The 12,225-nt window shown below is 46.9% G+C and overlaps 1 protein-coding gene across 1 annotated transcript in view; it reads right to left on the reverse strand.

The window, feature by feature from the left end:
* TENM4 (teneurin transmembrane protein 4) overlaps positions 1-12,225 on the reverse strand; it is a 742,958-nt gene that overhangs the window by 51,285 nt on the left and 679,448 nt on the right. Inside the window, exon 27 of the mRNA XM_027083511.1 lies at positions 2,592-2,824. Within this exon, the coding sequence (XP_026939312.1) occupies positions 2,592-2,824 (233 nt within the window). The remainder of the gene's footprint in view (positions 1-2,591; positions 2,825-12,225) is intronic.

The following is a 12,225-nucleotide window of genomic DNA, read 5'->3' on the forward strand; positions in this document are numbered from 1 at the left end:
ATGAGAATGGACCCAGGGAGTGACAGAAGCCGGGAAGGTTCACGGGAAAATAAAGGAGATTCAGGTCAGTTTCATTCTGTTCAGTTTTCTCTGGGGCAGGAACTGAAAGAAGGATCAGCAAAAGCTTCACAGAGGTGGAGACACTTGAAGTATAAAGCTTTCCAGTTGTACAACCTCAGGGGAAGCACTTTACTTCCAAGCCTCAGTTTCTTCATGGATAAAATGTGGACAATAACGTCTGACCTGTAATAGTTCGCCCTCAATAATTATTAAGGACTTATAATTATGAGAACGTGGAACCCACTTTGTGCTTGCGCTCAGGGCCCACGTGTCTATGACCGGTCAGGAGGGTGCAGTTAAGACACCCAAGGGCCTCTGAGTGTGAACACCCACGGGAGCTGGGGTTCTTCCTGCCCCCTCCTCAGGCTGTTCAGGGCTGGAGACTGATTTCACACGGAGGACCCGGCAGCCTCAAAGCGGGGGAAGAAGCCTTTATTCTGTCCCTACCTAGAACGTAAATTAATTATATTCTTTAAGCACCGAGACAGGAGCTTTCTTGTCTGCCTGGCTATGCTCAGTCTTTCTCTTCCATCTGCTAGGACGGATGAGTGCTACAGGAACAATTGGGCTTCTTGTTTACAACGTTGGCTGCACAGGCTAATAGAAGCAGTCTGTCCCCTGATTAATTACTTCATTTTGTTCTCCTTTTGCTGTGCTATATAGACGGACATCTTTTCTCCTCCCTGCTGCACAGTGTCCGCACATTGTGGCACCCTTGTCATTTCTATCTGGGTTAATTACAGGCTTTGGAGAGACTTCACTGTCACTGCATCTGTGCGTGTGTATGTGTTTGTGAGGGGAGGGTGGAGAACACACATGTGTAGAGCAACTGAGAAAAGATTTTGAGAGAATAAAAATTCTCAGAAAAAACTGTTTTAATTCTAAGAGAACAGAAGGTTGCGACCAAAAGGGCTCTCGGGGACCATCTGCCCAATCCTCACTTTTACTAACGGGAAACCTGAGGCCCAGAGAAGGAGGACACAAGAGCCGGGAGTGGCAGAGCAAAATTGTAATGCAGGGTCCCTAAGAGCAAGTCCAGTGTTCTTTCCACTCCAGGCTACTCTTTCAGGATTAGGAAATCACGATTAGGAAGGAGATTAACCACAGATGTCACACTATTTACCCCGTGGAGTCACCAGCTGACCACTTCACGTATGTGGTAGAGACATATGCTATTAAATAATATGATACATTGTATGCTGCACATACAATATAACAATTATAATACGAACTACCATTTATGGGATGTTTATCACGTGCCTGGTACTACTGTCCTAAGCAAGCATTTACATTCCTGGTAATAGTTAATCTGTACTACAACTGTACAGTGTATTTCTATTTCATAGAGGAGGCAGATGGGGCTCAGAGAGGTTAAGCAACTCACCCAAAGTCACACAGCTATTAGGTGGCAATGTCTGAATTTAAATATAGGACTCCTGAGTGTGAAGTGCACTGTGGCTTTTTGGAGGAGTAAGTCAGCTTTCATTTGAAAACCTACAGCTTTCATTCAAAACCACGCCCTGAAATCTGGCACTGTTTTAAAAAAACTATCACTCATGACATTTTTATAGGACATCATATGAAATATATTAATTTTGACCCTCAGAACAATACTAGGAGGTGGACACAGAAGACTATTACTCCTATTTTATTGTTAAGGGCCATGTGGCTTAGACACTATAGGTCATTGGCTTTAGGGCCTGCAACATGGTAAACATACACTGATGGGTGTCTGTTGACAATGATGGCATCTCCTCGAAAAAGCTTCCTCAGTCTCTTGGACACAGGGACCTCCCTTGGCTCTGGACTCCCAGGCACAGTTCTTTTTCCTTGCGTCTCAGGGAGCACTTCTCCCCCTCTCCCATCTGAGAGATTCACATTCAAGTCTTATTTTTCTGCTACAATGAACTTATTTATGCAAGTACATTGCACTGCATGCTCAGTAAATACTTGCTGAATGAGTGAATGGAAAGTGATTGTGGGTATGAAGCGGTCCAACTTTTTGAAGCACTGAGAATTGAAGCTTAGAGTTAACCCATCCTATAGCACATGAACATGTGCAAAGATGATACACTGCCATGTTTTTATCAAACAGTAACATGAAAGGTAGCATAAATATCCAGCAGGAGGGTATTGATAACTAAATAATGGGACATCCATTTGCTGGGATAATATATAGCTATTAAAAGCAAGTACACCGAAGACTCTTTAATGACATGGGGAAACATTTGTGATGTATCACTTAGGAAAAAAAGTAGGTTGCTAAAACAGGTTGTTTAATGTGATTTCATTTTGTTTGTTTCTGGTGAGCATTACATGCACAAGAACACTTAGAAAAAAGACTAGGGGGTAAGACAGGAAATGTTAACTGGGAAAATTTCTGGCAGGTGGAATTATGACAATTTAAACTTTCCTCCGTAGAGTTCTTAGCGTTTTCCAACATTTTTTTGTAATGATAAACAGATACGTCTTTTGGAAATGGAAAATACCCCAATAAATGTTACTGAGAGTGTTTAAAAGCAAGGCCTTACCCCTGGGGTTGGTCAGCGTGGCTTCCGTGGCTTTTCCACCATCCCCACAGCGAGTGTCATCAAAGGGGAGGCACTGGTCACCTGTCCCCGCCACCACCTCGGAGTTCTTGACGAGGTCCTTCACCACCACGGTGGACTTGATCTTGAAGACCCGCCGGCTGTTGGTGTCCGAAAGGAAGACAGCCCCGCTCGTGGGGTCTGTGGTCAGGTAGTACTTGTGTGCTGGGCTGTGACTGGAAAACAAGGACACGACAGTTGGTGAGCACTTTTCTTCTTTCCTAACAGGCAGCCGGAGATGCATAACTTGAGTCCAAGTAAAAAAAGTCTTATGGGGACAATGTCCTTATTTGGGGTGATGGTTGCCCAATGTTTCTGACCTCTCTGGTTGGCCTAACTATCCCTCCCACCCAACTATGAATGCAAATGCCTCTTGCCAAAGCCCGTGATGCCCAGTGCCATGCCCATACCAGGTGCTCAGTAAGCGTTTTCTTAAGACTCTCCGTGAGGCTTACCAGAGGCGGCCTGTAAATCCAGACCAGAAACACGAAGACTCTGACTTTAAAAAACACTTCAGAACAAAATGACACACCAGCACTCCCCCACAGCAGCCCCACCCCCATCTGGGGACTGACGGCTAAGGCCTCGGCCTGGACACCAACCAGTGTCAATACCATCTTCTGGGGACGCTCATGTGACACTTATCAGGAGCCCAGCAGTCTCCCTAGTGCAGACAGACATACATGAATTGCAGGATTAGTTTGTAATTTGCAGCAATAGCCGAGGAAGAACAAACGGAAGAGAGGAGCAGTGCTGGGGATAGCTCTGATGCTGGAAAACAGCCACAGAGACAAGGCTGTGCTAACAGAAGAAAGCGAAGCTAGACCGCGACTGTACAGGGGGCTTATGGAGACAAGGCACCACCTCTAGGCACTGGGCAGGAAAACTGTGTGGGCTTTGGGGGTGAGCTCAGTCTGGGTTCCACGTCTAGCTTTGTTATTTCCTGGTTCTGAAACCTGGGCGAGTTACCTGGCCTCCTGAGCCTCAAGTTTTCTTCATCTGCAAAATGGGGATGTGAACAGCTCCCCTGCTGGTGTATTGGGAACATTATATAAAACCATGTATGAAAAATACTCGGCAGATACATGGCACGTAGTACTTAAGAATCATAATCGTTATTTTAATTATTAGTCATTATGTCTGTTTTTGCATTTGGACAGGACTACAGAGTAGGTATCTCTTATTAAGGCTGAATTTTCCTATCACAAGGTACGATTTACAATTTCTTCTAGGTCTAGGCTGTACTGGAGTCAGACTCATAACTCCTGGGAAGCTAACGATCGGTTCCTGCACGTGGCCTGATCATTCCCAGGGCTTCAGACTGCATCTAAATATTGCTAGTCTCTGGGACTCCAAGTCTCTGGAAAATCTTCTGATTCAAAGGAATAAGGAATCTCCTTCTGTTCAGCCTGGATGGCCTGGCACTGGCCATTTTCACCGGACGGTGGGACACACACCATGCTAGGGGATTCAGGGCACAGACTGAGCAGTGTCTAGAGCCCCAGCAAAGCAGGGGCACTCTATACCCCTGCAAGGTACAAGTAAGACGACCAGAAGAGACTAGAAAGAAGCTATTTTGCATCTCATCAGGCATGCAAGTTTTGGGTCCTTTTGAAAAACAAAATTTTATTTTACAGATTAGTGGGTTTTGAATTACATATGGAGACTGAGGCACTGTAATCTTCAGTGTCAGGTTCTCTGAAGGTCTTAGTCTGATTGTTCCTCATCACACCCAGCCCTTGCTTTGGGCGGTGTCTTGGGGGCTGGCCAGGCCTCCAGACTCAAGGCTTTCCTTCCTGTTTCCTCTCCCTGAATACGACGAAGATGCCATGCTCTCCTCCAGCTGTCCTGCCTCTCTAGTCCTGACCCGCCTGTCTCATGACCTCCTCAACAAAGGGCAGGTCTCTGCCTGCAGCCCGGGTCCTCCCCTAGCCATTCCTCCCAGATCTAACCCCAAACCCAACACGTCACCTCAATGCTTTCCCTTCCAGGACCTTCCAGGACCCTCCATGTCTTACAGGCTCATTCAGACTCCTCAGCCTGGCAGCACACAAGGCCCCTCATGCCCGGCGGCTGCTCTGTCCTCCCAGCCTCTTTCCTGCCATTTCCTCACAGACCCCCTGTGCTCAGTCCCTCAAATGCGCCATCACGCCCCTTTGCCCCTGCTCTTCCTGTTCTGGGGAATACCCCGTGCCCGCCCTTTCTTAGCCTGCTGAACTCATTCTTCAGGTGTCAGCTCAAATGGTACCTCTGCTGGGAAACCTTCCCTGACTTCTCTTCCCTGAGATTCGTATCTGTTCACATCTGGGTTACAGGACACTTAACATAATGCTGTGGCTATTTATTTTTGTGTCTGTCTCCCAAATACTTGGTGGGAAGAGATGGGGTTTTATTCTTTTATCTCCAATGTTCAGCTTGGTGCCTTCTAGCCCACAGCAGCCATTAAGTGGACGGACTCTCCATTTTTAGTTTATTTAAACAGCATTTTCAATCAAATTACTTAGCTTTTTTTTTTTTTTTTACTTCTCTTTTGGGGGTGGTGGTAACAGGAGAGAGGTCCTGTTTATCTTGAAATGTCCCCTGTGACTAGCCCTATAATGCAACACAGATTTAATCTTCCCAGATGGCACTGATTCTGGCTAAATAAGATGCAGTGACCTTAGATCCTACTCTGCAACGCTGGGGCAGCCTTGATCTTTCTGCTTCCTGATGACGGCTGGAGGAGGGGGTGATTCCTTCATTTCTTCGCGTATCACACTCATGATAAATGGTTGCTATCCACCTTGGCAGAAAATAGGTCCTTGAGGGAGTCTGGTGGGGGGGCCCTGTCCACTTAGATTAGCCTCCGCCCGAGGTTTCAGCTGATGTCTTTCTGCACTGCCCTGGGGAAGTACCACTTAGGTGACGTTTCTCAGGTCCGTGAATTCCAGAAGAGGGTGGCATGGTCAGGATTGTCCTGTGGCCCCTCTTTTGTGCTCAAGGACAAATGTGCGGTTGGGGGGTCAGTTAAGTGCAGGGGAGAAAGCACTAGCTTTGAACTGAGAGGATGTGGGTTCTCCCGTGGGCAAGTCACCTAAATCGTCCAAGCGGTAGGTCCCTCAGGGTCGAATGACGGCATCTCTGCTCTGCTTTGCTCACAGGATTGTCATTAGGAGCGAATGAAATTATCCAGCTCAGCGGCCCTTTCCAGTTGGCAGAGAGCTCTTGGATAATCTTCAGCTCACTTCTTCCTCAGGCCACCCGCACCGGGAGCAGTGCCTGGACCTCTCCCAGGAGCAGCGCGACCAGAGCTGCCCGCTGCTGGTACGGAAGCATCTGCTACTACCTCCAGGTGCCAATTTGTCCCAGACACTGTGCTAGCATTTTATATGCACAACCTCATTTTCGTCACAGCTACCACAGAAGGCAGGTGCTTTTTATTTATTTATTAAAAAAAAAAAACTTTTAGAAATGAGATGAGAGAGGTGAAGTGACTTGAGCAATGCCAGGAACTGCTAAGTGGCATGATGGATTTCCATCTCTGATCTGCTGGACATTGAAGTCTGTGTTCTTTCTACTTCCCCACACTGCTTCTCAGGGCCTAGAAAGCTCCACTGCCTTTCTCTCCAGAGCACCTGCTCATCTCTTGGGATTTAGCTCCAGCAACACCTCATCTGGAATACCTACCATTCCTGGATTCCTGGGACCCTGCTTTTCCCTCTTTCTTTTGTTGTGGTCCCACGAGACCCTCAGCAGATTATACTTTTAGTACTTCTGGCACCTTAAGACCCTTTTCTGCTTAGTTGTCTGCCTCCTCAAGGACATCTTGGCCTCCTCAAGGGCAGGGCCTGGCTTCAAGTCCCTGGTGCTTAGCACCAGGCTGGTGCAGAGCTAGCGTTCCAGAAAGGCCTGCTGAATTTATGAATCAGTGAGTGAAGGATGGTCCACCTGTCTGGGATTAGAGACAGGAAACATCCACCGCTAAGGGTCTTAGGGTGATGGTTCTGAATATGGCTACACATCAGGTTCACCTGGAAAGCTTTTTTAAAAAAGTCTCACCCATCACATCCGAAGGGCCTGGGCATCTGTCCCTTTAACATCAATCACTCCAGTGATTCTGAGGCACAGCTGGATTTGGAAACCATGGCTTTAGGAGCAGTGCTTTTCAAGCTTTAATGTACCCACGAATCATGCTAAAATGAAGACTTCAGTTCAGCAGTTCTGGGTGTGGCCTGAGAGCCTGCATTTCTAACAAGTTCTCAGAGGATGCCGACGCTGCTTATCTGTACTTGGAGGAGCAGGGCATTACTTAGAATACTCTGCAAGCCATAAATGCATGAGACGGGAGATGGCCTAACTCTGAGACCCACGCCTGGTTCTGTGGACAGGGACCGCATCTGATCCGATTCTGATCCCCAGTATCCTGAGGAGGGCTGCGTATAGAATATGGTCATTCTTTTCTACTTCCTTAAACATAAGCCTGGTATCTCTGGAAGCTACGAAAACCTTAGAGGCTATAAGGTAGCAATCCTGAAGTTACTGAGCTACAGTGAAGCCTCACTCTGCCCTCTTTCTGGACAATGTAGGGAATTTCCTAGTAGGAGCTGTGAGCCCAGAAGTCTCTTGGGACGAAAGGCAATCTATTCCCTGCTTGTGAGTGAGCATTCTCCCTCTGTCTCAGGATAGGATCCGCTTGTGCAAAGCAGCGTCCTTTGCCCCACATCATGTAGCAGCCCTGGCAGAACTTGATTCACTGGTTCTCGGAACAAGTGGGAAGAGTTTGAGCACTGGAACCACACAGACATGGTTTTCAAATACCAGCTCCACAACCCACTTGGTAGGTGACCTTGGGCAAATTACTTCATTACTCTGAGCCTCAGTTTTTTCATCTCAGAAATGGGGATAATCACATCTATTTCAAAGGGCTACTTCAGGACAAAATTCTGTAAAGAATGCAAACCTTTGAGCACAGTGACTGCTCTATTAAAAAATAAAAATGCCCAATTAAGGGCAGCTGGTCACCTTACGAAACCTCCAGAACATTTATGTTACTGCACAATGGAAAAGACAAGTACGTCATACTTAATACTGTCTGTCTAACCTATTTTCCTAGGCAATTAAGGTCTCTCTCAGAGTTAACATAATCTGTGCAGCTGGGTTTGATGGAGAACTGAGTTCAAATGTACTTTTGAACAACAGGCTTCAGACATTCCTCCGTGATGCTAGGGGAGAGATCTGGGAAGAGGTGAGGATCCTTGTTCCCTGAAGGGACGCAGGGAGGAAGATGCCCAAAGGACCAGGGTGGGGGTCTCTGTGCTGAGCATGTCCAGTATGGTAGGCTGAATTGAGGCTGTAAAGGTCAAAGAAAGAGACACACACCCACAGGCTAAGGGCACCAGCCTGGAGCCAAATGCTATCCCTGGAAGCAGCTGGAACAGTAAATGCTAATGGATGAAGAGGACACAATTTTAGAATTTCTTTAATCTACTTCTGGCATTTACTGATGGGAACACTAAGGCTCTGAGAGAGGAAGGGATTTACCAATATCCAGGTACCAGTTAAAATCAGAGCCGGAGCCCTGGTCTTCTCCCTCCTGATTGTCTTTAGAAAACTGGAAGGCAGAAAAAAATTCGGTTTTTCCCTTCCGCTTCGGTTCACTTTCTAAATAGGTTTTAGCACGTGAGAAAACAATGAATTGAGAGAGGGCAGGAATCCAGCCCTGAAATCATACATGGATACATCAAAAGACTGCTAAAAGTCAGAAACAAAAGGTACCAAAAACACAACTCTCTCAATTTACAGATGATGCAATTGGAAACCAGAAAAGCTAAGTGACCAGCCCAAGGCCGCATGAATACACAGCAAAGCTGGACAAGGGCCCTGGCTCCTAACTCTTCCCGGCTAGGTCCCCCTGTACCCCGGCTGTGTCCCAGGCAGTTACCACCACTGATTGGAGGTTTTAATGATAAATGCTAGGTTTTCATCCAAGATTTTCATATGAAATGTACTGTGTTTTCTATAAAACTGAACTTGAGGGCACATATCAATTCATAGTTCAGTATCATCCACACAGAGATCTTTGGAAATCTCTTTTCTATTTCAGTGTCAGGAAAAAATATTCCTCTGCTTAGAAGTGGGCATATTTTCCCACTTCTGATGATGTAAACCATGAAAACAATTTTGTTTCCCTGTTTAATCTGGCTTCCAGGAAGCTCAGAGTCTTATTTGATGTGTAATCACATATATGTGTTTCCTCCTTTTTTCTCTTATTCCCAAACTCTACTTAATTTACTTTAATACATGTGTCTTTGGTTGTAAGAGGACTGAATTCCTTTTTGGGGAAAAATGGAGACATAATCATCATCATATAATTGTTTTGATGATGATAATAATAGTAATAATAGGAATAATAATAATAAATCATTAGTGCTCCTCTCTCCAAGGGACATGTTATTATCCTCAAATTAGAAACTAATGATCAGACAGATGAAATAAGTTTTTCAAGGTCACACAGTTGGGGAGCTTCCGTTTTCTCATCTGTAAATTGGGTGTATCATGAATACCTACTTCACAGGGTGGTTTGGGGGTGAACTGCTATAATCCATGTAAAATACTTAACCCTCTCTCTGCTACATATTAAATGCTCTCTACATGTTATTATTAGTATCTTAAAAGACTATATATGATTGTTACATTAATACTATATCTAATTATATCTATATAGTTATTAATTACATTAATAACTATATAGACATGGACATAAACATTATTGTATTTCTGGGTCTGCCTGACTCTTTCTACCATCCTTATCCCAAGTAAGCACCACCCCATGTGCCACTCTGATCTGAGCCACACACGAATAACTGAGAGTCACCTAGGTAGCAGTGCGAGCCACATCCCCATCTGCCATGGCTACTTTCAAGTCACCCAGCTGTGTGTGAGGCTTGGGGACTCTGAGGTGACCACTACTCAGGAGTCAGACGAGCGTCACAATGACAGGGGATGCTGACAGGCAGACATTCCTCCCGGCGTGTCTGACGAGGACCACTTCTGCTTGCCGCAGGGTCACTGTGAGCCTACGCGACAAATCTACTCTGTGACAAAGTTCCTGTTTGGGGGTTGCTCCCTTTGGGTGGTCTGTATGGTCTGGAAATTCCCCCATTCTCTCCTTGCTGACAGACCTTCTGGAGAGGTCCCCTAGCAACCCAGCCTCCAAAGCCAAGGCATCTGGAATGCCCACAGAAATACAAATCTGAAGCCTGTCTTCCAGGATCTTTGCCTGAATGAGACATTCTCAGGACTTCCCACTGTGACCCTCCAAGTCACTCAACACATTCAGGATAACGTCATCATTCATTCTGAAGATAAGCAGACCGGGGTGTTCAAATTACTATGCCAAGGTTAAAATTTCCCCCTATTACTCAGTCTGTCATGTCCACAAACGACCAGAGTAAGTGCTGCACTTTGGTAGAGATGAAAGGAGTTCAGGCTCTCCCAACCCACCCCCACCATTATTAATGACTTTCTCTCACTGTAGCTTATTTACCCCAACCCGATCCAATCACACAGGATTCGTTTGCCATTGAGCGATCTCAGATTGACAGGTGCGGCTTACCATACAGCATGCAACAAGGCAGGGGAGAGACAGGAAATTCTCCAGCGGTTGGCTTACCTATGTCTGAAATCTTTATTTCTGACAGAAGACAGGAGAGCGGGGAATAGAAGAAAGAATGAAGTGTTAGCAGCACGGTTAGAAGCACTATTAGCAGCCTGAAAACGTGACAGCAATGGTCCTGTACGATACTATAATAAATAAAGACTTAGCAGCTCCGACACTGATATATTTCATATTGGCTATTACTTGTCAGTGAGCTCACTTATCAGCAGCTACGTATCACAGAAGAGGCATGGTGTCACCTGCATCAACACTGCTGACTTACGGGAAGAGGATGAGGTTGACCCAAGCTGCTTTCACTAGGGTAAGACAGAGGCTGGAATAGTCGATCCTCTCCCCTGTACAGAGAAGCACTCCCAGAGATACACACTCTCAAAGCTGCATCTCTGGGCTTCCCTGGTGGCGCAGTGCTTGAGAGTCCGCCTGCCGATGCAAGGGACACGGGTTCGTGCCCCGGTCCGGGAAGATCCCACATGCCGCGGAGCGGCTGGGCCCGTGAGCCATGGCCGCTGAGCCTGCGCGTCCGGAGCCTGTGCTCCGCAGCGGGAGAGGCCACAGCAGTACGACAAAAAAAAAAAAAAAAAAGCTGCATCTCTGTGTGCACACTGCCCAATGGAGAGCTGCGTAGCCCACCACAATTCTCCTCGGAACAGAATACAGAATTGGAGATACACTGTAATTAGAAGGGAGAGGGTGACACAGAGAAACAGGCCTGGGAAAAAAGACTGGAAGAAAATATACCAAGATGATAGTATGTCGACAAATTTGTTTTTCTTTCCAAATTTAATTTACTCCTCCCTTCCTTACCCACTTACCGTCTTTCACAATCTCCCCACAGCTGTGGCAGGGAGACAGGGAAAATGGGGGTCGCTTATTTAAAAGATGTGAAAATGGAGGCCCAGAGAGGGTAAGTGGTCCAGTTCTAGTTTCTCTGCCAAGGTGGGCTGACGCCGTAGCCCACGGCTCTTTCCATCATGGCACGGGAAAGAGAGAGATACTATGAGCAGCTGACTAAAGCAAATACACTCAAGAGTTCCCTCTTCTCTGGCAGATGTCTACACTGGTCAAACTCATAAAAGAGAGAAGAAAAGGCAGGTAATATCCCATCAGCGGCTGCTTCTCATTCAGCCTGGCACCTGATTTCCCGTGAGTCTACAGAATGTGAGCTTCTGATTTTCTCGTGGCCAAAGACCTTCTCCTTCCTTTGTGCCTGTGTGGGTCGGTGAGTACCAGCACCCTCATCTCGAGGGCCGTGACAGCTGTGGTCAGCCAGCGAGCCTTCCCCTCCTCTCTCGCGTGTGCTGCAAGGTGAGGCTCTCAGTGGGCACCTACCTCCCGGGAATAACTAAGCATGGCATTCAGCCACGGTGGTCCTCACCGGGCCATGTGACGATTCTCGGGCGAGGCAGACTGCGTGATGGCCTTCTGGGTTGGGCCTGCCAAGCTGGGCCTTGGGCAGATTCCTTAAATCCCCTGAGTCTCCTTTATCTTATTTGTCAGGGCGATAGTAATACATATCTTGTAGAACTGTTATACTAGGCAAATAGAAGAAGCCTCGCAAAAAGAGAGTTTCCTTTTCCCCTGGCTGCTTTCCAGCTCAAGGGCCCGTCCGCTCACATGGACCCCAGCCCAGGAAATGGGCAGATCCCAATCCCTAAACAGTTGTGAGGAACTTGGTACAACTTCTCCTGAAAGCGAGAGTCGGGCTCCCCCATCTCTAACCACAGCTTCTCTATAACCCTGAAACCCACCCTGTGACTGGTCTGGTTCTGAAAAGATCTGGTTTAAGGAGGCACAGAGACATCCAACATATGAGGCCCTTCCCCGAGCTGTGAGTATGGCTGTGCTCCATCCCTCATGGTCAGAATGGGGACAAGCAGAGGCTGACAGCTGGCTCTGCTGCACCTCCGTGTCTTAGGAGCA

Source organism: Aethalodelphis obliquidens, unplaced genomic scaffold, assembly GCF_003676395.1.
Source record: "Aethalodelphis obliquidens isolate GAN/ISIS:26980383/991018 unplaced genomic scaffold, ASM367639v1 scaffold50, whole genome shotgun sequence".
Taxonomy (NCBI): Eukaryota; Metazoa; Chordata; class Mammalia; order Artiodactyla; family Delphinidae; genus Aethalodelphis; species Aethalodelphis obliquidens.